At 54.6% G+C, this 27,852-nt stretch overlaps 1 protein-coding gene across 1 annotated transcript in view; it reads left to right on the top strand.

Annotated features, from left to right (window-relative positions):
* The first annotated feature begins 597 nt into the window (after window positions 1-597).
* The window catches only part of ABCC3 (ATP binding cassette subfamily C member 3), a 32,543-nt gene continuing 5,288 nt past the window's right edge, over window positions 598-27,852 (top strand). Inside the window, 24 exon segments of the mRNA XM_015084939.3 lie at window positions 598-963; window positions 1,564-1,686; window positions 1,905-2,042; window positions 2,854-2,979; window positions 3,192-3,253; window positions 3,962-4,093; window positions 5,318-5,509; window positions 8,627-8,923; window positions 9,117-9,219; window positions 10,666-10,889; window positions 10,998-11,145; window positions 11,521-11,608; window positions 11,975-12,168; window positions 12,249-12,313; window positions 16,934-17,246; window positions 17,540-17,732; window positions 18,786-19,052; window positions 19,342-19,649; window positions 20,980-21,179; window positions 21,338-21,464; window positions 22,777-22,878; window positions 25,127-25,273; window positions 25,413-25,571; window positions 26,169-26,335. Of these exon segments, the coding sequence (XP_014940425.3) occupies window positions 598-963; window positions 1,564-1,686; window positions 1,905-2,042; window positions 2,854-2,979; window positions 3,192-3,253; window positions 3,962-4,093; window positions 5,318-5,509; window positions 8,627-8,923; window positions 9,117-9,219; window positions 10,666-10,889; window positions 10,998-11,145; window positions 11,521-11,608; window positions 11,975-12,168; window positions 12,249-12,313; window positions 16,934-17,246; window positions 17,540-17,732; window positions 18,786-19,052; window positions 19,342-19,649; window positions 20,980-21,179; window positions 21,338-21,464; window positions 22,777-22,878; window positions 25,127-25,273; window positions 25,413-25,571; window positions 26,169-26,335 (4,241 nt within the window).

The following is a 27,852-nucleotide window of genomic DNA, read 5'->3' as shown; positions in this document are numbered from 1 at the left end:
GATAGGTGGGGTGATGGATCACTTTCCTGAATGCAAAGGAGAAGCAAATTAATCTCAGAGAAGCTCCCAGTCCCTTCCCTGGAAGAGGCATGGAGAGGAAGTGGGCCCTTCAACCATGCGCATATATCGCGTTGATAAAATAAAACACATGGAACGCCTGGGTGACTCAGTGGCTCAGGTCATGATCTCGCGGTTCGTGAGTTCGAGCCCCGCCTCGGGCTCTGTGCTGACAGCTCGGAGCCTGGAGCCTGCTTCGGATTCTGTGTCTCCCTCGCTCTCTGCCCCTCCCCCGCTCACGCTCTGTCTCTCAAAAATGAATAAAAAATAAAACACTGATTTTTTTTTTTTTTTAAAGAGTGGAAATCTAGAATGGTGGAAAGCAGGGCAGTGGTTGCCTGCGAGGGATGGGCTGCAGAGGGGCCCAAGGGAGGTTGTGGAATGATGGAAATACCCTGTATCTTTCCCGTGGCAGTGGTTTTGCTGGTGTGTATGACTTCCAAGCCCACTGGGTTGTGCACTTTACACGGGCACACTTTACCGTGCTTTAACGATACCTCAATTCGAGACAGAGGGAAATGAGAAAAGAGAGGGCCGACCATGGCCTCCTGGGAGAGCACACACTCCTCCCGGGGCTTGCTTGCTTGCACGCCCACCTCGTGTGGTCTCCACGTGCCTTCTGACGCCCGGAGCAGGTGGAGTGCCTCTCTGGCCCAGCCACCTTCCTCGAGGGGGAGCCCCATTCTGCGGCAGGCTGCCACAGCACCGAATTGTTCCCTCTGCCCCCGGGAAGCCAATCTGTCCGTGCACACCGACGACCCGGACCTCACTCCCTGTTTCCAGAACTCCCTGCTGGCCTGGGTCCCCTGCATCTACCTGGGGGCCGCCCTGCCCTGCTACCTCTTCCATCTGCGGCACCATCACCGAGGCTACGTTATCCTCTCCCACCTCTCCAGGCTCAAGACGGTCAGGGGGTCAGGGATCTCTCGCGGGTGGGGCTGGGACCCGGAAGGTTGTGCTCATCACGATTCTCCCCCCTCCCATCCCCCACCGTCGGTGGCTGAACGCTTTCCCAGCTACACCTGCCCCGCAGCTCAGGCCACGACAGCCTGCCAGCTGAGTCTGCGGTCAAACGAGATAGTCCCTGCTTGCGAAAGTTCAAGAAAGTTCTCTGGCAACACTCTCCCCGCCCCCGGGGCGCTTCTGGCCAGTGCACCACCTAGCCTCCGGGGCCAGACCCTGGGTAGGATAAAAGGACATCCTCCAGGGGCGCCTGGGTGGCTTAGCCGGTTAAGCACCAGACTTTGGCTCAGGTCATGAACTCATAGTCCGTGGGTTCGAGCTCCGCATCGGGCTCTATGCTGACAGCTCAGAGCCTGGAGCCTGCTTCAGGTTCCGTGTCTCCCTTTCTCACTCTCTGCCCCTCCCCTGCTTGTGTGTGCTCTCTGCCTCTGTCTCTGTCTCCCTCTCAAAAATAAAAAATAAACATTAAAAAAAAGGACATCCTCCGGTGGGAACCGTCCCTACTTTTGAAGGTGGGGTTTCCACCCTGTGCCCTGTTTGTAGGCCTTGGGCGTCCTGCTGTGGTGCATCTCCTGGGCTGACCTCTTCTACGCCCTCCATGGCCTGGTCCACAGCTGGGCCCCGCCCCCATCTTCTTTGTCACCCCGTCTGGTGGGGGTCACCGTGGTCAGTGCGGGGCCCTGGAAGTTGATGGGGGAGGGTCTCCAGTGAGTTGTGGGACCGTGATAGGGGAGCCATGGGCTCCTTGGAGAGGGCCGGACACCTTAGCAGTGGGAAGAGGAAGGAGTGACCCCCAAAACATCTGGCCATGTGGGGTGGGGAGGACAGAGAAGGTCCAGATATCTCTGTACTCCGGCCCAGCCTTCCTTGCCCTCTCGGCACAGCGGCTGGCCACTCTGCTAATCCAGCATGAGCGGCTGCAGGGGGTACAGTCCCCAGGAGTCCTCATCATCTTCTGGTTCCCGTGTGTGGTCTGTGCCATTGTCGCCTTCCGCTCCAAGATCCTGTCAGCCGTGGCAAAGGTAAGGGGCAAAAGGGGAACCTGCCAGGGGCAGCCCTATCTAGGGGATGGCCTCGGGGCTCAAGGTCACCGCTGGGTCCCAAGCTGCCCCTCCCCTGCTCCCAGGACCTCCCCTGCTGTTCAGTCCTTTCTACGTTGTCCCCTACTTGCTGTATCTGTGCTGGGAAGCAGACCGGGGAGCCGGGGGAGAGGGCTGGTGTCACACAAGGGAATGAGCTGGGACACGGCCATTGTGGGGCGTTCACCGGATACAGGGGGCCGTTCTGCCGCCACCACGGGCACCGCCACGTGCAGGGTCTGCCAGGGGTCTGCCAGCGTCTGCGTATTGGAGACGTGTGTGCAGACGTGCACGAGTAGTCTGTCCTACCAGGAAGTCCTGTTGTCCTGCTGTCCCCTTTTCTTCCCATCCCCCTCACTTCTCTGGTCTTCGTCTTGACCTTCCCTGCGGTGGTGGGGTGCAAGATTCCTCCGTTTCCAGGGTGGGGGGCAGTCGAACGTGGTAGCAAAAGTGCAGGCTCAGAACATTCTAGTCGCCTTCTCTGTGATGCTGGGCCAGTTGCTTCGCGATCATTTCCTCGATTGCAAACTGGATATCCCGAGATTTCCTACTCTGTGGGGAGGGTCAGACAAGGTGACTTCGGTGGGGTGCTTGGCGAGCCCTCACCGAACAGCGGCCCCCGCGTGACCTCGCCCCATCTCTTGGAACCTTCTGGGTCCTGCATCCCACCCCGAGGGAGCCTGGCACCCCAAAGGACCCCGTGGGGGGCAGGACTGCAGGTCCAGGGTTGCCTGTGTCTGACTCTCCCCCGCAGGGCAAGACCTCAGACCCCTTCCGCTTCGCCACCTTCTACATCTACTTCGCCCTGGTGCTCTTCGCTCTCATCCTGTCCTGCTTCAGGGCGCAGCCGCCATTTTTCTCCCCAAAGAATGTCGACCCTGTGAGTCTGCCGTGGAGGCCGGGTGGCCGTGGGGTTTCCACAGCCCAGTCCTCAGCCCAGCCCTTACCAGCAGCTCCCGTCCCTTCCAGTTCCTTCCATCCCCAAGTCGTCCTTCCCTCCAGGAAGAAACGAGGGCCCCTGCTCCCTCTGCTCCGCTTCGGGAGGGTGGTGGGCACGCCAGAGTCTTCCTCTCCTGCCCTCTCATCTTCTAGAACCCCTCCCCAGAGGTCAGCGCTGGCTTCTTCTCCCGCCTGTCTTTCTGGTGGTTCACAAAGTGAGTCGGCTCTCCCTCCGTGCTGGGCCAGAGGGAGGAGGAGAGGGGAGGTGGGGAGGAAGGGGAGCGGGCCGCAAGCTGAGCCAGCTTGTTTCCCTGCCCCAAACCCTGACCCCAGAGGGCATTCGGGGCAGGCGAGGGTGAGGAAACCTGTCCATTTGGACCATTTGGACTGGGGGCTGAGTGTAGAGGCCCGGCCGGCCCAGCTCCCATCCCAGCCCTGCATCTGGGCCTGTTCACAGGAACAGGCCCCGGGAGCTAGAGGGAAACTGTAATTACTTCCGAGCTCTTCCATCTGGGATAAGCTTACAGCTTGTCATTTCCTTGGCGGCCCCTCAGTGTGGCTTGAGCAGGATAATTGTGTCTGTGACCTGGGTGACAGCTCATTAACCACACCACACTGAGGAGGCACCTGGGTCTGGGACTCCATCCACCGGCACTTGTCCTCTCCCCGGGGCCACAGTCGGTGTGAATTTCATCACCAAGGCGCGAGGGTCAACATGGCATCTGGGGAAGAGGTGGAGACGGGGTGAGTAGGGATAGGAACTTGGGATGGGAGGCAGTGACCTCCAGGCTGTTCACTGGGGCAATAAAGGAGACCCTGCCCGTGGCCACAGCCCTTCAGGGAGACTGGGGGCTCTGGAGACCCCGGTCCCTAGCTCTAGGCTGCTGAGCTCTGACCCTGCGTGGGCTTGCTGCCCGCCCCAGGATGGCCATCCTTGGCTAGCGGCGCCCCCTGGAGGAGCAGGACCTCTGGTCCCTGACTGAGGAGGACCGCTCGCAGGTGGTGGTGGACAGGCTGATGGAGGCATGGAAGAAGCAGCAGAAGCAGCCAGCGCGGTGAGGCCCTCCCTGGGTTCCCACATCCCAAGTCTCCTGCGGGGGAGGCGAGTAGCCCTGAGGCCGATCGCAGGGGTGGGGGTGGGGAGAAAAGCAGGTGCGGGCAGTCCTGAGGGGGGACGCCTGGGCCTGAGTGGGGCCAGCTCTCCCCAGCTCTTCTAATTCCAGGGAATAGCTGACACTTGTGGAGCACTTAGTCTGTCGCTACGTGGCCCTAAACACGTAGATTCACTCGATCTCTAACAGCCCTGCCGTGTGGGTTCTATTGTTTCTGTGTTACAAATGGACGCTGAGGAGCGAGGGCTTAACAGGGCACGCAAGGTCCCTGAGTTGGTGGTGGCGGGGCTGGAACCCACCGGTGTCCGGACCCACTGCTCTCACCACTGTGCTATCGTGCCCATCCTGAAAGGTGTTTTCCAGGGACTTCCCTCAGAAGGGGAAGGGTCAGGGGAAGAAGGTTGAGGCCAGCCCCTCTTCTCAATCCCGCCTCCTCCTGTCTGGAGGAAGGGACCGAAGAAGATGATCCTTGGACTGAAGGGCCTTCCCACTGGCAGTTTCCCATCAAAGACCCAGGGACCTGTCTGGCCAACTGCCCAACCAAGAGAGCTAGAGCTCCGAGTCTTCCTTCCCTACCCATTTCTGACCCCAGGACTGAACCCCCTTCCCTCCCACCCATAATTGGGGACCCAGGACCTCCGTGCTTTTTCAGCCCAGAGCCCCTGATTGGCAGCTGGCTGGTGGAGGAGCCAGGGACTTGGACTTAGTCTGTGGTGTCTCGGCTTCCTTAGTTTGGGGCCTCGGAGAAGACATACGGGCCCCCCAGTCTGCATGCGGCACCCCCTCTCTTCCCTTCCATGCCACCTTTACCCTCTCCCTGCCCAGCTCTTCAGTGACCAGGTCACTCGCCATCTCTGCCCTTGTCTCCCTTTCCTGTCGGCATCCTCCCTGGAGCCATGCTGTGGAGGCAGGGAGAGGGCTGGAAATTGCTTGAGTTGTAGTTCTTGGGGGTAGTGGTTAAGGCCCGTGAGATAGCCTCATACGCCTGCAGACAGAGTCACTTGGGGAGTTCTCACCCGGAAGGTCATGTTGTCTATCCCTCTGTCAGTCCTAAGAGTCGAGAAAGCTGGTCCCCGCACCCCCTGCTCCTCGTCAGGCCCCACTGGTGCTTGTCTCGTGGGGCGCATGTGACCCTTCCTACCCACTGCTCCTTCCTCCCTGGACCAGACACAGGGCCGCGGTGGCATCTGGGAAGAGTGTGTCCGGTGAGGATGTGGTGCTGCTCGGGGGCCGGCCCAGGCCCCGGGAGCCATCCTTCCCGCGGGCCGTGCTGGCCACCTGTGGTTCTGGCATCTTCACGAGCATCTGCTTCAAGTTGACCCAGGACCTGCTCTCCTTCGTCAATCTGCAGCTGCTCAGGTCTGACCACACTCACTCTTGCTGCTACCCTCCTGGGTAAGGGGCGCCGGCTGGCATCCCTGAGGTCTGAGTGCAGAGGGACACCATGGGAAAGATCCCAGACCGGGACTGAAGGGGCTCTCCCCACTTGCTGTGTGGCCTTTGGCAAGTGACAATACCCCTGTGCCAGAGTTTCCCCAATTCACATGCAGCTCATCTTCATCGCGTACGTGCTGTATGCCAGGCACCCTGGCGGGCAGATGAACAAACATCCTCTCTTCAAATCCCACCCCCACCTCCAACAATCCTACAGAGAGGTGCCCCTAATCCCATCTTACGAGAGAGAGGAAGTGGAAAAACTAAACGCAAAACGAATGAGGAAGCAGGAACTCAGAGAGGTGAAATTGCCCGAGGGCACACACAGCTGGTAAAGATGGACTGGAGTCCAGGGCTCTGAACTCCAGCCAGGGGGTCCTTGCCAGTTGATAGGCTCTGTCGTCTGTCCCATGAGTGGCCTGGACCAGGGAAAGCTCTCAAATTGGGGGGTAAGAAGGAGGGCTGCCTCGCCGCTGAGCCCCCCAACACCTTGTCCCTCCACGTGTGCATCTGTGTATTCTCATTCAAAAAACAGCTGTTGAGCCCCCAGTGTACCAGAATGACGCTAGATACTAGGCATGCAGAGATCTAGAAGACACGGTGGAAGACCAGTGTGGCAATCTATTAGAGCACTGTGCAGACAGAGGTAGACTCGGGTGTCTGGAAATCCCTAGGAGGGACAAGGAAGCCAGGCTGGGAAGGAGCAACAGCAGGTGCGCTTGCTTCCAGGAGAGGTCAGCAAGGTGGGAAGGACAGTCAGGTGTTGGTCGACTAGGTGAGGAAGGAGGAGAAAGTTCAGCGCATGCAGAGTCACAAAGGCCTCAGCCGACATGACTCAAGAACTCCGGGTATTTCCGGAGGAAAGGGTGACCCGAGGGAGGGAGAGAGAGGGAGAGCTAAGGAAATCCTTGGAAGATTTGAAGCCAGGGGAGAGGCATCTGGTTTGCATTTCAGAAGGACCCCTCTGTCAGGGGATGTAGGGCCGGGTGGCGGGATGGAGGTGGGCCAACAAGGTCAGAGGAGAGTCCAGGCCAGGAATGAGATACGATTCAGGAGCTGCTGGGGAATTGGGTGTGTGCCAGGGAGAGGGAGGGGTCGTGGGCCACCTGGCTGTTGGATCTTTCTCCAACAGGAGAATGCAGCAGGAGGAGGGGGCTGGGCACCAGGCAAGGTGGTGAGTTGAGTCTTGGCTACATTGGAGTCAAGGTGCTGGGGGACATTGTCCCAGGGGGACATTCCCAGCTACCTGGAGACCACAGTTTCAGAGCCATCAGGTAGAGGCCCAGGGTCCGGTATCTGTGGCTGGGGTCTCCCAGAGAACTCATGTCGGTGGCCCCAGACAGAGCCCTAAGGAACTGTGACAGGTAAGGGGTGAGCAGAAGGCTGGCTTGGAAGGGCGAAAGCTGGGGAAAGAGCCAGTCGTGGAGCAGAGCACAGAGAATGCTTCTGGCAGAAAGCATGGCCTCCAGTGCAGCAGGTTGGCCGGTGAGATAGAGCCTGAGGGGGACAACGTGGGGTTTGTTAGTGCCGAGAATAGAGGCTGAGACGGAGGGGAAGGACCTAGAGCAGTGGGTCTGCCTTGGAGAGCAGGGGCTAGGGAGGTCTAGAAAGTTCCCATAAGGAAAACGCATTCATTTCCTATGGCTGCTGGGACAAATTGCCACAAACTAGGTGGGGAGGGACCTTAAAACGACAGGAACTTACCGTCTCACAGTTCTGGAGGCCAGAAGTCTGAAATCAAGATGTTGGCGGGGTTGGCCCCTTTTAGAGGTTCTGAATGAGAATCTGTAGTGTGCCTCCTAGCTTCTTGTGGTTGCTGGCAATCCTTGGCCTCCACTTGTAGACACATCACTCCCACATCGGCCTCCAGCATTCTCCCCAGTGTGTGTGTGTGTGTGTGTGTGTGTGTGTGTGTGTCCACGTCCATGTGCACATATCTGTGTGCGCACTCACATCCGTGGGTCTCTGTGTGCAAATCCCCTTCTCCTTCTCTTATAAAGACACCGGTCCCTGGATTAGAGCCCACCCGACTCCAGTATGACCTCATTCTAACTTGATTACATCCGTAGAGACCCTATTTTTGAATAAGGTCAAATTCGCAGGTACCGGAGGTTAGGACTGGAATGTCTTTTTGGGGGGGAGACACAGTCAACACGCAGCAAAAGGAGAGGCCTGTCTACACTCGGGAGGTAGCTCCATGAGGTCGAGGGGAGGTTTGTCCCAACATGGAAGAGACTTGGTCATACCGGTGGGTGAAGGTACAGAGCCACCAGCAGGGATGAAGATGTTGATGGTCCAGAAAAGGTGGCAATGAGGGAGCGTGTTGCTGAGCAGGTGGATGGGAGTCAGGGCTCAGCGGGGCGGGATCAGGCTCAGAAAGCCAGAAGAAAAAGAAGAGAGCAAGTGTTTGGAGGGAAGTCCGTGGTTGTCAGGGAGTTCTCAATGGGTGGTTAAGTGGTAAGACACGAGTGGGGCGGCTACTGAGTGGGGTGGGGTGGGGAGTGGGGGCAGTGAGAAGGTTAGAGACAAGAGGTGCAGAGGGCCAGGGGACAAGAGGTAGATTAGCACCCTGGAGAAGGTCACCAGCAGCACCGGGGGCCACTGATGTTGGAAAGGCTGGATTTGAGGGGGAGCGTCTGTGGGGTCGTGTGGTAGGTTCTAGAGCCTTCAGCAGCCAAGGAGAAGGTGCAGGAAAGTCTAAGCTATGGACCTGTGGCATCTCTTCCTGCCACATGGTCCAAGAGGCAAGAAAGGCAGGCAGGCAGGCTCGCAGGGAGAGAGTGATAGAAGCAGTGGGCCGCAGGGCCGTGGCAGGTGGGAAAAGAGGTGAGGGCAGAAGGGACGGAAGATGGTGGGGGGGGTCATGGTCTTAAGGTGGCATAGGGCTGAGCCGGGGTGTGGGGGTGGTCTGGGTGGGGGTGTGGAGGGCCAGCAGCCCCTGCCTGGGAGAGTGGAGGCTAAGGGTGGGAGGGGAGGGCGGCAGTAGAAGGAGTGGCCTGGGGGACCCCTCCCCGCTCTCATGCCTCTCTCCTCTCCTTGCAGCATCCTGATCAGGTTTATTTCAAACCCTGTGGCCTCCACCTGGTGGGGTTTCCCGGTGGCCGGGCTGATGTTTGCATGCTCTGTGACTCTGCTCTCACAACAGTATCTCCACTGTATCTATGTGATGGTGTTGAGGCTTCGTTCGGCGATCACAGGTGTCATCTATAGGAAGGTCTGCTGGAACAGGGTGCCGCGGGGCCTGGGTGTGAGTCTGACTCTCCTTGGCTGGCCGGCTGTAGTCGCCTTCCTGTGTGTCTGGACTCCTTCCTCTGTTTGCCTCTTTGTTCCTAGCTTTTGACATTGTCTGATGGCCGGGGGCTCCTGCACCTGTTTTCGTATTTGGCCTTTTTCCGTATGTTTGTTTCTATCTGTTTGGCTGACTACCACTTCTTGCTTCCTGCCCAGCTCCACGTTTCTGATCCACAGGCCTCTGTCCGTCTGTGGGGGTCTGTGCACATTCTTTAGGTATTTGTCTTATCGATCCACCCATGCCTCCTCAGAACCTGGGTCCTTCCATCTTGGCTGGGGTGGCTTTAATCGTCTTGCTGGTCCCACTCAACGGAGCTGTGGCCATGAAGATGCGTGCCTTACAGGTAGGCTCTATCACGGGTCTGCTGCTCCTGCCTGGAGCACCCGGCCAAGGTGCCTGGGGGAGGGCCTTCCCTAACCTGGGGCCCCTCAGTTGCCTTGCTTACTGAGGAAGGATGGCTATAAGCCGCTTCCACAAACCTTAGCTCACTCCAACCTCATGACAGCCCTGAGAGGGCTCTAGCCACATTCTCGTGTAGCAGCTGAGAAATCAAAGCCCAGAGAGACAAGGGCAGTCCAGAATCAGGGCGAGCCGGGCCTCAAACCTGTGTCTTCCGGTCTTTTTTTTAATTTTTTTTTTAATGTTTATTTATTTTTGAGACAGAGAGAGACAGAGCATGAACGGGGGGAGGGTCAGAGAGAGAGGGAGACACAGAATCAGAAGTAGGCTCCAGGCTCTGAGCTGTCAGCACAGAGCCCGACGCGGGGCTTGAACTCACAGAGCGCGAGATCACGACCTGAGCCGAAGTCGGACGCTTAACCGACTGAGCCACCCAGGCGCCCCTGCGTCTTCCGGTTTAATGAGAGCCTTCTCCCACCACACTGTGCTCAGTGTAAATAGCCAGTCGTCCAAGCCTTCATTTTCAAATGTTTATTGAAGTCTTCAGTAGCCTCCCACTGTGCGTAGAATAAATGACAAACTCCCCATGACCACCCACCAGGCCCCTGCCCACCTGCAAGTCCTCACCCCCCAGGGCATGGCCAAGTGGCAGCCACTCTGGCCTTCTTTCTTTTCTCCAAAGCACCAAGCTACGCGTACCTCTGGGCCCCCCCACCCACTGTTCCCTGCCATGCGTCTCATCCCTTCCTTGCTTGCTCACTCCTCCCCATTGTTCCCCAGCATAAACTCTGAGTTCCCAATCCCCACCCCATTACTCTCCCACAGAGTCCCACGTACAGATTTACTAAGCATTTACTTAGTTAATGTTTGCTTCCTGTTTGCCTCCCCCATCAGACTGTCAGCTTCATGATGGCCGGGGCCTCGGTTGAGTTGTTCATCATTATGTGCCGCATGTCTAACACGTGGCCTGGCACAGAGTAGGCATGCAACGAATAGGGCTGAAGGGATAAATCAAGTCGGGCTGCCATGCCCTGGGTTAGGGCCTGGGGAAACAAAGAGAAAGTTAAGCAGTCTGCACCCTCAGGAGGCCCCCCAGTCTGACTGTGGAGTCCTGCGCATGCAGGATTTCCACGGGAACGAAAGAGAAGAACAATGTGGCTTAGAAACCCAGCAAAGGGGGCAGAGGATGCTGCCTGGGAGGGTCAGTGATGGAAGCACTGAGGTTGGAGTTGGACTCTGTGGGCGGAGGAGAGGGCGCAGCTGGGCTGAGGGGCAGCACGGGCCATGCGGAAGGACGAGGGGGGAATGGGAGCCGTCTGAATGGCTGCGGTGCGTGCCAGGGCACGGAAGGTAGGAGCCCCAGTGGGGGGAGGTCTGGGGAGGAGAGCAGGGCGTGTCACTGCCACTCTTCCCACGTGTGGAGCAAATGAAATTCAAGTGCACCAAGCTGATGAGTGAGATCCTGGGTGGCTTCAAGGTGCTGAAGCTGTATGCCTGGGAACCCGTTTTCTTGGGGAAGGTGGAGGGCATCCGGGAGGACGAGCTCCGGATACTACGCCAGTCTGCCTACCTCCAAGCCATATCCACGTTCACCTGGGTCTGCACCCCCTTCCTGGTGAGGCTCCCCCCCGACCGGGGCTGGCCCCCCACCTCCCACCTGGCCAGCCCAGGCCTCTGGACTCAACAGATTCCATTCTGACACTCGCCCTCCACCCCTGCCCCAGTGACCCTGATTACCCTTGCGGTCTATGTGTCCGTGGACCAGAACAACGTGCCTGATGCCGAGAAGGCCTTTGTGTCTGTGTCCCTGTTCAATATTTTAAAGACTCCCCAGAACCTGCTGCCCCAGATAATCAGCGGCCTGGTCCAGGTAACCCCGGGTAGGGCTGGGGGTTCTGCGGGAGGTAGGGCAGGCTGTTAGGGTCAGGGGACAATCCAGGAGAATTATTGGAATTGAGGGGGCGGGCAGTTGGCATGAGGTCATTAGAACCAGGGGTCATTTGGAGACAGAGGAAGAGAGGAAAGGTCCCTGGAAACATGGATTCTGAAGACAACCTCCTCGTACCAACCTAGACCCTATTCTTGGCAGTGGGTGCCAGAGAAGACTCAGTCGTAGGGTGGGGGTTGTCCAGCACCCCGTCTGGGTCTTTAGGGGGCCCTGCCTCTCCCAGGAAGTCTGGGCCAGGCAAGTGTGGGAGCGGGTGGGGGAAGGGAGAGGTTCCTGGGCTGACTCACTCTCCGGCAGATCAGTTTGTCTCTGAAACGGATCCAGCATTTCCTGAGCCAAGAGGAACTTGACCCCCACTGTGTGGAAAGAAAGACCATCACCCCAGGTCCAGACACCCTCTACCTGGGCTGCCCTTGCCCCAGACCCTGCTCCAGAAAATCTTCTGTTCCAAGCTTTTAACTTATCCGTTTCTTCTTCCTGTCTTCCCACCGGCCCCGCCTTCTCTCTCCCTTTGTGCAGTCCCTCCCTGGGCCTCCCCCACTTTTTTTTCCTTTCTTAGGCCTCCCTGCCCCTCCCCACCAAGCTTCCCTGCCTTCTCACATTGGCCCCTCCCCCCAGGGCTCCCGTCACCTCTCCCTCCCCTCCCCCCCCCACCCCCAACTCCTTCCATTCCCATCTTTGGCCTGGAAACCAGAAAGAGCCTCAACTTGTCAAGGTGGTATCTGAAAGGGAGGAGGGCTTGAGTCTCTAGGTGAGAGGTTGGGGAAGGAAATCCCAATCCCTACCTCTGACTGGGTTCCTGGACTCCTTGCCCTCAGTCTAGACATCCAGGTGCCGAAAGGGGCACTGGTGGCTGTGGTGGGGCCTGTGGGCTGTGGGAAGTCCTCCCTGGTGTCTGCCCTGCTGGGAGAGATGGAGAAACTGGAAGACCCGGTGTGTGTGAAGGTGAGAGAGCGTACAACTCCCGGGAAGGGCCGTTTGGCCAGGCCCGGGGTACACCCTGAGGTAGCCTCTCCTCCGGCCAGGGCTCTGTGGCCTACGTGCCCCAGCGGGCATGGATCCAGAATTGCACTCTTCAGGAAAACATACTGTTCCCTCCCATCCTCTAGGGAGTCAGCACATACAGCTGCCCACCTTAGCCCAGCTCAGGTCCATAAATGCATTCAACCCTTCCTTCCTTCCTTCCTTCCTTCCTTCCTTCCTTCCTTCCTTCCTTCCTTCCCACATTCATGCAAATCACCCAGCTCTGTGCTTGGCAATGGGGGAATGGGTCTACGACTGGGGTAGGCTGACTTATGAACAGGTAGGGGGTGTAGAATGCCCTGGGGACCAGGCCAGAAGCCGGTGCAGGGGACAAGGAGGGAAGTGAGAGTGGGCAGAGCTCCATAAGGAAGGGCGTCACTTTTGAGCTGAATCTTAACAGCTGAGGAAAAAGAGCTCATCGTCCATTCATTCACTATCGGATTTTATTACATACCTACTGCATGCCAGACTGTCTTACATGGTAACGAATACCAGACTAAAATCTCTGCCCTTTATATCACTTATATTCTAGTGAGGGAAAGAGAGGACAAGCAAGATAAATATATATTATTTATTATATATTTTATATATATAAATATATATATTTATTTATTATATATATTTATTTATTTATTATAATATTAATATATTATATAATATTATTATTATATATATTATATAAGATTATATATAAGATTATAATATATTAATATTATATTAAATTAAGTCGGACTTAGACTAATTAATATTAAGTCCTATATTATTATAATATAATATAGTATTATTTATAAAATATATATTAGATAAATGTAAAGGGGGAAGAATGAAACAGGAAAGGGATATAGGAATATGTACAGGGCTGTATTGTTAGGATGCCTTGGGAAAGCCTCACTGAGAACAAAGTGAGGAAGTAGTCCATATCTGGGGACGTGGAGCCCCATCTGGGGACATTTGAGGCAGAGAGATCAGTAAGTGCAAAGGCCCTGAGGCCTTTGTGTTGAAGCAGTCAGGATCCACAAGGAGGCCGGTGTGGCTGGAGTGGAGTGAGCTGGGGTGAGGAGGAGTAGGTGAAGCCACTGAAGTGTCCAGGCAGCCAGGTCATGTAAGGCCTTGTGGGCTTTTATCAAGAGTGATGGAAAGTCATCGAAGGTGTGAGCCAAGGAACAGTGATGGGACCGGCATTCCGGGGCAGTTTGGTGCGAGTAGAGGTTTGGAAGAGGTGGGGAGGGTACAAGGGCAAGGCAGAACCTTAAAAACCTTAGTGAAGGTTTTGGCCTATACCCTAAAAACCACAGGGCACCAGTGAAATTTTTAAGATTAATTTACTTTTAATTGTTGCCAAATTTACACACCATAAAATTTACCATCTTAGCTATTTTTAATTGTACAGGTCAGTCGCCGTAAGTATATTCACATTGTCATATAGCCAAGTGCAAACCTCTTTTCATCTTGCCCTGTGCCCATGTAAACAATTCCCCATGCACCCCGCTCCCTTCAGCCCTTGGCAACTGTCATTCTACTTCCTGTCCCTAGGAAGTTGACTACTCCAGGTACATCATATAAATGGAATCCTACAGCATGATACCTGCTTTTGTGTGTGTGTGTGTGTGTGCGTGTGTGTGACTGGCTTATTTCACTTTGCATACTATCCTCAAGGTTCATTCATGTTGTTACATGTGTCAGAATCTCTTTCCTTTTTAAGGTCAATATTTTATTATGCATATGGGTCACATTTTGCTTACCCATTCACCTGTCAGGGGACACTTGGATTGCTTCCACCTGTGAGCTATGGTGAATAATACTACTCTGAACACGGGCATGCAAATATCTTTTGGAGACCCTACTTCCAATTCTTCTGAGTATGTACCCAGAAGTGGGATTGCTAAGTCACCAGGTAATTCTATTTTTTGAGCAAATGCCATGCCGTTCTCCATCACGGCTGCACCCTTTTATATTCCCACTAACCGTGCAGGAGGATTTCATCTTCCGCACATCCTGGCCAACGCTGTCGTTTTCTTGGGGGGAGCGGGTGTTTGGTTTTTGACGGCGGCCATTCTCATGGCTGCGAGATGGTATTTCATTGTGGTTCGGACTCGCGTTTCCCTAGTGATTAGTGATGCTGAGCATCTTGTGTTTCTTGCCATTTGAAGATTTTTCTTTGGAGGACTAGCTATTCAAGTCCTTTGCTCATTTAAAAAAAAATTTTTTTAATGTTTATTTTTTTTTGAGAGAGAGACAGAGACAAAGCAAGGGAGGGGCAGAGAGAGAGGGAGACACAGAATCCCAAGCAGGCTCCAGGCTCCGAGCTGTCGGCACAGAGCCCGACGCGGGGCTCAGACCCATGCACCATGAGATCGTGAGCTGAGCCGAAGTCAGACGCTTAACTGACTGAGCCACCCAGGCATCTGCCCCAAGTCCTTTGCTCATTTTTAAGCCAGTTGTTTGGCTTTCTGTTGTTGATGTGCAGGAGTTCCTCATGTAGACTGGATATTAACCCCTTATCAGGTTTATGAGTTGCAAATATTTTCTCCTCTTCTGAAAGTTGCCTTTTCACTCTGTGGATCGTGTCCTTTGATGCGCAAAAGTTTTCAATTTTAATGTGATCCGATATATCTTGTTTTACTGTTACTGCCTGTGCTTTTAGTGTCAGATCCAAAAAAAATCATCGCCAAACCTGATGAAACTTTCCTCCTATGCTTTCTTCTAAGAGTTTTATAGTTTCCGCTCGGGAGGTTTTTCACACTGACGATTTTGGTATGTATTCCCTCAAAACAGACATTCCCTAACATAACTATACTTGAATTATCAAACTCAAGAAACTTAACATTGATATGAGACTATTATTTAATTTACTGTCTGTATTCACATGTTCTCACTTGTCCCCGTAAATGTCTTTTTTAGCTGTTTTCTTTCCTGGGCGAGGATCCAGTCCAGGATCACGAGCTGTAGTTAGTGGTCACATTTCTTTATTCTCTGTCAATCTGGAGAATTCCTCAAGCTTTGTCTTTCCGGACCTTGACAGTTTTGAAGACTGCAGGCCGGCTATTTTGTAGAATGTCTCTCAATTTGAACACAATTGGGTTAGATTGTATGTTTGGGGGGGAAGTGTCAAAGAAGTAATATTATGTCCTTACTGGTGCATCATAGCAGGAGACACATGTCAGTTCCTACCTTATTGACAATGCTAACTTTGATCGCTTGATTGAGGTGGTGTCTTTCATTGGTGATTTCATTTACGACGTTCACTGATGATTCTTGCCTGAGTCAGTGTTTGCTGTCCTGTTTGCCAAATGGTGATTCCCTAACCCCATTCCTTCTACGGTTATTAGCTGCCATTCTAGTCTAAAAAAGAGCCTTCCCAGGGCACCTGGGTGGCTCAGCCGGTTGGGCATCCGACTTCGGCTCAGGTCACGATCTCGCTGCCCGTGAGTTCGAGCCCCGCGTTGGGCTCTGTGCTGACAGCTCAGAGCCCGGAGCCTGCTTCAGATTCTGTGTCCCCCTCTGTCTTTGTTCCTCCCCTGCCTGTGCTCTGTCTGTCTCTCTCTCTCAAATAAAAAAATATATATAAAAAAATTAAAAAGAGATTTCCCCTCCTTCCCCTTTTTTACTTATTAATCCCTTTATATCAATACGAGCTCAAGAATTCTTATTTGACTCAATGGATTATAATCCCCTACCATCATCACTTATCTTGATGTTCAACTTGTCCATGGAGGGTTTTAAGTAGGGACATGACCTGCATTTTGTAAAGCTGCCCTGACTGCAGTGTGAGGGGCCCAAAGGCACAGGAACCAGTGAGAGGCTCTCATGGTGGTCTGGGGGAAGCAATGAGGACCTGAGCCGGGCAGTGGGGATGGGAGTCTGAGGTTATAGGAAGCCAAAGGAGACCTCCTCATCTATGATGCAACCCCTCCTTCCCATCTCTCCTGGAGCCGCACTAACCTTGCGCACACACAAACCTAATTTAGTGCCCAGCACTTAGTAGGCACTCAAAAAAGACTGGTTCGTTGAATGCAGACATGCTCACATGCCTCAGTCACTTCAGCTGTGTGCCCACCCCCTGCTTCTCCCCGCATCTCGAGCTCCCATCCCACATTTGCCACTCCCCAACCCATTCTGGGTGCGTTTCTCAGGGTACCTGAAAAAGCTGGGTCCTGTTCCAGAGGGAATGAAGGAAGCTGGAGGTGGGAAAGCAGACCACACCTCTGGGGTCTGCTTTCGGGGCCCAGCCCTGCTGCTATGTGCCTCGGTTTCCACATCATGGGTTTAAAGAGAGATCCTACCTCTCCTCTGGCTCCTGGACAATCCCAGGGTTAACGAATTTGGGGGCCGGAACCGGGTTTCCATTCTTGCTTCTGCTCTTGAGAGTTCAGGACCTTGGACAAAGTCATTAACATCTTGGGCTCTCATTTCTTCATCTAGAAGGTGGGGCTGATGACACCTCCCTGAAAGGACAGATAGGAGGATCAAATGGGATCCCCGTTATGAAAGCCATCTGCAAACTGTATGGGCGATGGCAGATTAAAAGGTCTATTAAGGACCTCCTGGGGGATTTCCAGCCTTTCAGAGTATACAGGCAGCAGCCAGGGAAACCAGCTGGGCAGGGTGGTGAAGCAGAGGGAGCAGATGTCCTCACCTGCCCCGGGGGGACGCTTGAGGGCCACCACCTCTTCTCCTATGGCCTCAGAGCTTCACAGGGACAAGACCAGGCATATCAAATGAGAATTGAGAGGTCTGCTTTGTTGAATGACGGTGACAGGGCCCTTGTCCCCTTGTGCCTGTCTGACTCTCTTCTCCCCAGTACACACCTCCCCCCTCTCTCCTCCATCCAGGGCATTCACCTGTCTGGGGGCCAGCGACAGCGGGTGAGTCTGGCCCGAGCTGTTTACAGGGAAGCTGACCTTTTTATGTTGGATGACCCACTGTCAGCTGTGGACTCCCATGTGGCCAAGCATCTCTTTGACCAAGTCATAGGGCCCGAAGGCGTGCTGGCAGGCAAGGTGAGGCCTCCAGGAGGTTGTGGGGGAGGCACGGAGAGATCTAGGGCCTTAGGAGAGAAGCAGTGGGAGGCCAAGCGGTTTGGAGGAGACCTGGAGATATGGGAGGCCTGAGAAGAAGGAACGTCTGTTGGGTGGCAGGGGAAGCCCGGGGAGGGGGGACACACCCCAGGGGCACCGAGCCGGCTGCAGTGAGCCTGGGGTGAGGGGTGTGAGATGACTTTCACCCCTGTGCCGACGCCAGGGGTGTGTGTGCTGAGGTCAGTGGAAATGATGGCCTGCTGTCTTCTCCCCAGACACGGGTGCTGGTGACACACAGCATCAACTTCCTGCCCCAGATGGACTTCATCATAGTGCTGGCTGACGGGCAGGTGTCTGAGGCGGGCCCCTACCCAGCCCTGCTGCAGCACAGCGGCTCCTTTGCCAACTTCCTCTGCAACTACGCACCTGACAAGCCTGAGAAGAACCTGAAGGAAGGCAGCAGGACCGGTAACCATCCCTGACCCTCCACATTCCTGTGCCCTCCCGGCATCTCCCCTGTCTTGGGGTGTCTGTCTCTGGATGGGCCCAGTGTCACACAAGGGAGGTTCCGAGGAACTTCGACCATCTGCGTGACAATCAGACGTCACCAAGAGGGAAACCGAACTGGACGTAGTCAAGTGCCTCTCCCTTCTCTTGCCTGTGTGACCTTATCAGCAGCTCAGGCCTCAGAGCCCTACTTTTCCCTTGTGTCCGAAGGGCATAAGGGCCCGGGCCCAGCCTGAATGTCAAGGCTATCTCACAGAGAAGTCATTCGATAAATCTGCAAGTGCTTGGAGAAGTCAGTTAGTTGCCAGCAAAGATGGACTGAGTAATTACTAGGTCCTAGCACTACTCTCGGCACTGAGAGATGGCCGTGGCCAAATGGAAAATTCCCTGTCCTCGTGGAGCGTTTTGAAGTCTCTGAGCCCAGAAACCCCCCACCCCCTTTGTTGTCCAGTCCTGGCTCCCCAACGCCAAACCCTGGGCTGGCCCACAGATCTTTTCCTGAGTTTTCTTGCCTACTGCTGTATAGACAGCTAACATGACTTGAACATTTACTAAGTGCTGGGCCCCTTGCTAAGCACTTGACACACATATCTTCCCTTTAATCCTCCCAGTCACAATGACACGATCAAGTGGGTACTATTATTATCCCCATTTTACTTGCCTGCCTAAAGTCAGGCAGGGAGGAAGTGACATTTAAGCTCAGCCAGTCTGCCTCCAGAGCCCAAGCCCCTGACCCTTATATTTGAGGCCCCTTCTCCATAGCCCCTGCAGGGAAGTTTTTCTCCGTATCTAACCTAAGTCTTTCTTGCTGCCTTTCCCTCCCCCTCCCCCAGCCCAAAACTGATCGTTTACTTCCGTTCTTGTTCTTGGCTGCCCTTTCGTGTTCTCTCGTGCTTCTCGTGTTCTCTCATGCTGGTCCACTCGGGTCTCTTCTCTGGCGTGGGGATCGGGGAGCACTAGTGGCTTGCAGGGCGAGCTAGCCAGCCGCTTCTCCTTTCTCCCACCCTGCTGCAGGCCCCCAGCAGTCCTGGGGCTCACGAGAGTCCTCTGTCCTTGACCGCCATGGCCTGCAGATGAAGCTGAGTGTGTTCTGGGATTATGCCAAGGGCATGGGGCTCTATACCATAGTGGCCATCTGTCTTCTGTACCTGGGTCATAGTGCGGCTGCCATCGGGGCCAGCGTGTGGCTCAGTGCCTGGAGCGATGAGGCTATGGTGGATGGCCGACAGAATAACACCTCCGTGAGGCTGGGTGTCTATGCTGCCTTGAGTGTTTTGCCAGGTGAGCGTGCAGAGACAGCCGGAGGTATTTTCCTCACATCGGAGGTGCTGGATCCCTCAAACGATGCCCTTGACTCTGTGTTTTCTTCCATCATCCCAGCCATTGCCTGGCCCCAGTGCCTCCTTAATCCACCCTAGCAGTCCACCTGCCTCTGGGCCTCTCCAGCTCATCCCAGCAGTGCTCTGTCTCTGAGCCTGCCAGCCACCGTGGCCACCCCCTACCTCCTAACCTTGCCCTGCATGCCCGCCACCTGGCCAGTGAATAAGCACCCCTCTGCCTCCTCCAGCAGGGCTCCTGGTGATGGTATCAGCCATCACGCTGATGGTGGGGAGTGTCCAGGCTGCACGCTCGCTTCACCGGGTGCTGCTGCACAAGATGCGCTGGCCACAGTCCTTCTTCCATACGACGCCCTCAGGCCGGATCCTCAACCGGTTCTCTAAGGACATCTACGTCATCGATGAGGTTCTGGCCCCCACCATCCTCTTGCCGCTGAATTCCTTCCACAACTCCATCTCCGCCTTCGTGGTCATCATAGCCAGCACGTCGCTCTTCACTGTGGTCACCCTGCCTCTGGCTGTCCTGTACATCACGGTGCAGGTCCGCAGCCAGCGAGGGGGCGTGGTTTTTGTGTAGGCGTGGCTCTCCGGAGGCGGTGGTGTGGGCGGGGCTCTCTGTGGGTGGGGCGCTGGTGTGGGCGGGGCTCTCGTATGGACTGGCCACCGGGGTTGGGACCCAGGGACCTTGCAGTTGGATTTGGTTAGGGACTGTAGTCGGTTACTTTACTTCTTTGAAATTCATTTTCCTCACCTGTAAAATAGAATCCTGGAACCTACATAGGGTTGTTGTTAGGGTAAAATGAAATCTTTGTAAATTGTGACTGACCCTGAAATTCCTTCCTGCTGCCTATTTTTTCTTCTGAAGTTTTGAGACAGGGAGAGCGAGCAGGGGAGAGGCAGAGAGAGAGGGAGAGAGAGCATCCCAAGCAGGCCTCACACTGTCAGGGTGGAGCCCGATTCAGGGCTCGAACTCATGAACCGTGAGATCACGACCTGAGCTGAAATCAAGCATAAGACGCTTATTAGGCTGAGCCACCCAGGCGACGCCCCCACCCCACCCCGCCCCGCCGCTGCCTATTTTTAAATAAAACATTGTTAACCGTGCGAGACACATTATCCTTCCCTTATTTTAGACATATCTAAACATATATGTGCATATATGTGTTTAACATAGATGATTTGGTAACATGTGGTTACAGCTGATTGTAGAAGTCCTTTGCGTTTCTGAGCCCCTGTCCTGCCATGAGTTTAATCAGTTGATGAAGGTAACCCACAAGGTGGCTGGAAGCTCAGGCCCTTGTGGGGAGTCCCTGATCTGGGCTGTGTTCTGTGCAGGGACAGGAGACTCTCAGATACCCATCCTGTAAGGCCCTGGCCATCCTGGGGCCCACAGGATGGAAACTGGAGGCAGAAACATGTTTTTGTGGGGCTGAAGTTTTAAAAAACTGGAGTTGGGGTGGGGAACATTTTTTTACGCAAAAGAATACAAAATGCCCTTATTTTTGCAAATCTTGTGATATTTTGTGTGACCACCTTGCTGGGACCCCTCAGTGGAGACAGGCACGTTCACTGATTTAGGAGGCCACGCAAGGTCCGTACTGCAATCCAGGCCCCTACAGGGGGCTAGGGGGTCAGGAGCTGAGAGGGACTCAGGAAGGGCTTCGTGGAGGAAGTGGCCTGGAAGATTGAGCAGAGCCGACCAAAGGGAAAGGGTGGAATGAGTTCATGGAGCCACAGGTAGGAAAAGGTAGCCAAGTCTTATGGGTAAGGGGGCTGGCTGGAAGAAGGCCCACATGGGTTCACAGGGCATCCCGGACTGAGTCAGGGGTCCTACGGTGCTGACCCCAAGCTCTTTCTCCGTCCTCTGACAGCGCTTCTATGTGGCTACGTCACGGCACCTGAAGAGGCTGGACTCCGTCAGCCGCTCGCCCATATACTCCTACTTTTCAGAGACGGTGACTGGCACCAGCGTCATTCGGGCCTATGGCCACAGCCAGGACTTCAAGGCCATCAGTGATGCTAAGGTGGACACCAACATGAGGAGCTCCTACCCCTACGTTGCCTCCAACAGGTCACAAGCCTCTTCCCTCACCCCCTATTCCTCCAAGAGTTCCCACCAGGGTCTCTGCAGGACAGACCCCGGAGTTCTGGGTTCCGGCTCTCCCCCCTACACAGGAAACTGCCCCCTTCCTGTACCTGACCCACTTCCTCCTTGTCTTGTTCCCACAGGTGGCTGTGGGTCCACGTGGAGTCCGTGGGGAACTGTATTGTGTTCTTTGCTGCACTCTCTGCTGTGATTGGCAGAAACAGCCTGAGTCCGGGGCTGGTGGGCCTTTCTGTGTCCTACGCCCTACAGGTACGCAGGGGTCCGGGCCCCGGGGCGGGGGCCACAACTGGGGCAGAGACAACACAGGTGTCACAATCATCTCCCGAGCTTTCGCTCTGCCCAGTATGGGGACCAGCCACGGGTTCTGCTCACCAGGACCGTGAGCCCACAGTCAGGCATGGAGAGACACTCTCAACCAACAGGGGATTGTAATGCCGGGTGAACAGGTCTTTGTGGAGGAAGGAACAAAATGTGGTAAGACCCCGGAGGAGATTCTCTACCTTGGGTGTTGGCGTTGGAGAAATTATCTTGGCGCCAAAGGACAAACAGAGCTTGTCCGGCCTGTGCATGAGATTTAGAAGGTCAGCAACCCTGACAGCAGTCCTGGGGCAGGGAAGCAGAGGGCTGGAATATACCTCATTTCACAGGCCTGCAGAGAATGTACACAGAGAAGGTGACTGGAGCCTGGAGTAGAGGGCGGGCTGGTCACCTGACATCAGCTTGTGTTATCAAAGGCTTAAATAACTACAAATGGTGGGGCGCCTGGCTGGCTCAGTCGGTGGAACGTGCGACTCTTGATCTCGGGGTCATGAGTTCAAGCCCCACGTTGGGCGTAGAGATCACTTAAAAAATAAAATCTTAAATGACTGCAAATGGCATTTTTGTGACTTAGATCACATTTTCAATGCCTCAGAGGGCTCAAGCCTTGAATGCTTTGGTAAACAAAGGACAATCTAGACAAATGAGTCTTCTCAAGCTTTCCTGTGTTATGAATCACCTGGAATGTGGGTTCTGATACAGCAGGCCCAGGGTGGGGCTCAGGATTCTGCATGCCTATCAAGACTCCTTGGCACGCAATGTGGTCCAGGGACCGGTTACATCAACATCACCATCTGACTCTTGGTTTCAGCTCAGGTCACAATCTCATGAACTGGGAGATCGAGCCCCATGACGGGCTCTGTGCTGACAGCACAGAGCCTGCTTGGGATTCTCTCTCTCTCTGTCTCTCTCTGTCTCAAAATAAAATTTAAAAAAATACAAAATCTCAAGTCCCACCACAGACCTACTGAATCATAAGCGACGTTTTAACAAGATTCTCTGGGGAAACTTTCTTATACACATTAAAGTTTGAGAAACATTGGGCTAGGTAGTCCTTGGTTAAGTCTGCAAGGTCACTGCCTGAGATACAGGTGTGATAGAGCCCCAGGTGGCACACCTATGGGCTTGCCCAGGCCCACCTGGGGCGTAGAGGCAAGGAGCATAATCAGGGAGTCGGAACTCTTCCCATAGCTGTTGGGGGGAGGGGAGATCACCGTATCCATGACCCAGTCCCTTTGGCCAGATAACAATTAGTCTGACGTGGATGATCCAAATGATGTCAGACTTGGAGTCTAACATCGTGGCCGTGGAGAGAGTCAAGGAGTACTCCAAGATAGAGACTGAGGTGGGTACTAGGATGAGCCTTGGGCAGGGCGATTCTGGAATAGCTGGGGAAGGGTGCTTGGTGGCCCATTGTCCCTACATCCCAAGACCAGCTCTTCATTTGGGGGATTCTTCATTCATTCATTCATTCATCCACTCAACCCTTATCGAGCATCAGCCAGAGGTCTATGCTAGGAGGTGAAGAGGGTCCAGAGTTGAGCATGGTGGGTCTTTCTTCAAGCAGATTCTGATCTTGTGGGAGAGGGAAGACAGGGCTCTGATAAGAGCCCTGGAGTGATGCACCCAAAGAGGGCGGACAAGAGGAAGGTCATTCAGCTGGGGTATTCAGGAGGGTCAGGACTCCAGCCAGAGATTAGCCGGTGGAAGGAGCAGGGGTGGGGCAGCATGGCCTTTGTTGGGGAAAGGGAGTTGTCCCCTAATGGCGGCGGGGAGATGCAGACCCTTCTCCACTTACTTCTTCCTGTGGTCACACCCCAGACCTCTTCACACCCAGCAGCTGCAGCATCTCTGAGATCTCAAGTCAAGCTTTTAAACCACCCTTCCCAGTCCTCCCAGCTCACGTGCCCCAAACCTCTGCTGTCCCAGAACTTTGTCGTCGTTAGGACCCCCAACCCTGTGGCCTACCTTTGTCCCTTTGTCCCCCAGGTCATCTAGCCTGGGTTCTGTGCTCCACCGGTGCCAATGCTCCCGACTCCCTTGCCCTCCTTTCTGTCAGTGGTCCTCGCCTACAAAACCCCTCCCCAGCCGAGCCCCTCTGTCTACCTTCTACATGCTGACACTCAGCAGCTAAGACATCGCTGGAGAAAATCACTGATTTTACTTCCGGTTTGTGACCACACATCACTGCTGGGTATTTCTATTTTGCTTCCCCCAAAAGCATGTGATCCCACTTCCAGAAAGAGCCATTTGAACCTTCTTTCCTCAAACCCCCATATTTCCTCCCCTTTGCTCAGCCATGGACCTCATCTAATTCAATCTCTCAGTGACGTTCAGACAAAATGACCCCTGCCTTCTTCTTGGAAGGCCCTCCCTCATAGCGTCTGTGACCCAAGCTCTTACCCTGTCAGTCTCCTTTGAGCCCCCACCTCACCTGTTCCTCTCAGCCTGGCCTCTCTTGCCCCCGTGGCCCCCCCGGCCTCCCCCCTGCCTTCCCCAGACATCTTCTATCACCCCCCTCAATCCTCTGCCGGCAGGGATCTTTAAATTCTCCCTCTTCATGTCTAACGTTCCCATTTCCCCCTGTCCATAGACACGATCTGTCTCCATAGCCTAAAAATCTTTGCCCCCAACCCTGTTGCCCAATCTTTTGACAACTCCTCGAGAGAATGGTCTATACTGGCTGCTTTGCTTTTTGACCGGTGACAGTCTGGCTTCTCCTGTCTCAAAGCAGGGTGGCTTTACGTGACCTGCAGAGTCACACGGGTCCCGCGCTTAGAAGGAAGGGTCTTACATCTGCTTTAATGCTCTGTGCTGTCACCACGTGGACATTCTTAATAACTATCGAACAAGAGACCCCACATTTGCATTTTGCACTGAGCCTCCCAAGTTGTTGCTGGTCCTGTCTCAAAGCCACCATCATCTTATGCCCAATTTATTTTAAGAACCTCCTAACTAGCTTCGCTGTTTTCCATCATCCCCTCTCCTTCCCCTCATAGCAGCCAGAGGGATCCTTTAAAAACACATCAAATCGTGCCATTGCTCTGCACATGGCCCCTGATGGCTCTGCATCTTGGAGTGAAAAAAAACAAAACAAAACCATGGTTCTTAAAATGGCCTGCAAAGCCCTTCATGAGGGGGCCACCCACTATCTGTCTCTTACCTCTCACTTTGTCACTAGGCTCCAGAACACATCTGGGGAGGTATTCACGCTTTCTGTGCCCTCTGCCTGGCATGCCCTTACCCCAGATATTTACTTGGCTTGTCACCTCCCCCACCCTGCTTTGGGTCTTTATTTGAATATCACCTCCTCCAGGAAGCCTTCCATGACCACCCTGTACTTCTACAACACCAAGCACTTCTCAGCACTCGGCACTTTGCTACATTATGCAGATGTGCTTATTTGTTGATGGTGTGCCCCTCCATTGCGTGGTACCTTGTGACTTGTGACCCCGGTAGCTGTCACAGAGTGGCCACTCAGGGAGCTAGGGCAGGCAGGGAGAGAAGCTCAGGCTCCGAGGAGAGAGTGGGAGAGGGCCCGGCTGCGGAAGAGGGGCCACCCTGACGCAAACCCATCCTCCCTGCTGGGCCAGGCCCCTTGGGTGGTGGAGGGCGGCCGTCCTCCCGCGGGCTGGCCCCTGCGGGGCGAAGTAGAGTTCTGGAACTTCTCTGTGCACTACCGGCCAGGCCTGGAGCTGGTGCTGAGGAACCTGAGTCTGCGCGTGCACGCTGGCAAGAAGGTACGCGAGGGGTGGGTTTGTGCCGGGGACGCGGCCACAGCGTTTGGGAGAGCAGGTGCCGCAGCCCAGAAGTCCGGCGGCCCTGGAGATGCCCGCTGACTCCTCCTGCCCCCTGAAAGCCCCCCCTCACTCCCTCCAGGTGGGGATCGTGGGCCGCACCGGGGCCGGCAAATCATCCATGACCCTCTGCCCGTTCCGCATCCTGGAGGCCACGGAAGGTGAAATCCGCATCGACGGCCTCAACGTGGCAGATATGGGACTCCACGACCTGCGTCCTCAGCTGACCGTCATCCCCCAGGTACAAGCCTGCCACGGACTGGCCGCACTGAGCAGCCCTGGGGGTTGGGGGGGCAGGCCCCACCCTGCTTTGTAGCTTGAGGTCCAGGCCCCGGACCTCCATCTGAGAGGCTGGAGAGCCTGACAGCAGGAGCAGAGCCACAGAGCAGCCACCTGTCATGGATCTGAAAGGGGTCAGACTATCCTGGCCCCATCAGACGCTGCCCTCCGGCCACCTGGGCTACCAGTTGAGACCAGGATCGCAGGACCCTTCAGGTACCCGATCCCCCTGAGACGCTCTGTCCTGGTCTGCCTGTTTCCCCACTCGGAATTGCATTTCACTTTTTCTAGCTCCTCTGGGGTGTTTTTTTCTGCTGACTGGACATTTTGGAGTCAGATTAGCGGTTCCTCTGTCTGCTTTGGTGGACAACTTTGATTGGCAAAGCTGGGGTTTATCGCTTCCCCACAGGCATTTATCTGCCCTTTGCCTCCCTCCTGGAGGGCTGTGGACAGAATAGGAAACACTGCCCCAAATTCCTTTCTTTTTCTCTGGCCCTGGGACCCATGGCTCCTGAGGGGGCCTGAACGGCCCTCTTCCGAGACCTTGTTGTGTCGCCAGGACCCCATCCTGTTCTCCGCGTCCCTACGTATGAACCTGGACCCCTTTGGGTATTACTCGGAGGCAGATCTATGGCGAGCCTTGGAGCTTTCCCACCTGCACACCTTTGTGGGCTCGCAGCCGGAGGGCCTGGACTTCCAGTGCTCCGAGGGAGGGGAGAATCTCAGGTAACGGCTGGGGTTGGGTGGGTCAGAAACAGCAACCCGAGGGGTAGAAGACTTCGTATCAAATGACACAGAGTCCAGGCCACAGCCCCCTCCCTACTCCCGTCTCAGTCTGGGGGCGCTCGGGGGAGGGGGGCGGGGCTGTTGTTTCGTATTGAACATATTCTGTGGGATCTCACTGACGCCTCACACAAGCTCCCAAGGTGGTGATGGTCCCCCTTTGCGGATGAGAAAACTGAGGCGGAGCCAAAGTCACCTAGCTGGGTGAAGGCATGCCTGGGATTGGAACCGGGAGATTCCAAAACCATAGTCAGTGCTGTCCTGCGAGGTTGTCAATGCTGTGCTTGGCCTGGGGTGGGGGTCTGTACTGAGCCCTTGGATCAGGTAAGAGCAAAACCTACAGTGCATTAGGTAGCTCACAGATATTTCCCAAGATGGCTCTGCAAGTCCTTCTGAAGTTTCCGAGTGAGCGAAGTGAGCTCTCCAAGCCCTGCTTTGCTTTCTTACCACCCCAGTGTTTTATCCACAGCCCCCGGGCTGTGCAGCAGGGAGGGCCGGGAGTCACTTCTTACTAAGTCTAAAGGCTTGCGATTGATTCCCACACCTGTGTTAGCTGTGTGATTTGGGGGCAAGTTGCTTAACCTCTCTGTTCTACCTCTTCCTTCCCTTTAAAATGGGGATAATAGCAGTCCCATACCTTTTTGCACTGTGCTGCCCACTAAAAAATATAATGTGAGCCACATATGTGTAATTAAATTTTTTTCCAGTAGCCACATTAAAAAAAGAAAAAGGTGGGGTGCCTGGGTGGCGCAGTCGGTTAAGCGTCCGACTTCAGCCAGGTCACGATCTCGCGGTCCGTGAGTTCGAGCCCCGCGTCAGGCTCTGGGCTGATGGCTCGGAGCCTGGAGCCTGTTTCCGATTCTGTGTCTCCCTCTCTCTCTGCCCCTCCCCCATTCATGCTCTGTCTCTCTCTGTCCCAAAAATAAATAAAAACGTTGGAAAAAAAAAAAAAAAGAAAAAGGAGCAGGTAGAAAAGAAAAGAAATAGATGGAATACATTTGAAAAGTGTACTTCATTTATCCCCGTCTATCTAAAATGTTGCCATTTCAACAAGCAATTGATATAAAAATTATTAGGGATATTTTACATTTTTTTCATACTAAGTTTGAACCCCCCCCCCCCACCCCGTGTGGACTTTTACCTTTACGGTACATCCCAATTTAGACCAGCCGCATTTCAAGTGCTCCATAGCCACACGTGGCCAGTGGCTATCGTTTGGACAGAGCAGTCTTGAGGTCATGGGGATGAAATAGAAAGCACTTAGCCTGGATACACTCCTGAGATATTTAGCTATTTTATTCTTCTTCGTATTAGTCTGCTGGGTCCACACCCATGGACTCTCTCCAGACCTCAAAAACAAAAACAAAAACCTTTACATTTGCTCAGCACTTAATAGCGTTCAAAGAACGTTGGCATCCGCTATCTTGTTTAATCTTTGCTGCAGTCCTGTGGGCCAGGAA

The sequence above is a fragment of the Acinonyx jubatus genome, chromosome E1, assembly GCF_027475565.1.
Source record: "Acinonyx jubatus isolate Ajub_Pintada_27869175 chromosome E1, VMU_Ajub_asm_v1.0, whole genome shotgun sequence".
Taxonomy (NCBI): Eukaryota; Metazoa; Chordata; class Mammalia; order Carnivora; family Felidae; genus Acinonyx; species Acinonyx jubatus.
Note: the sequence above shows the minus strand (reverse complement) of the source record. Positions and strands in the feature narration are given on the sequence as shown.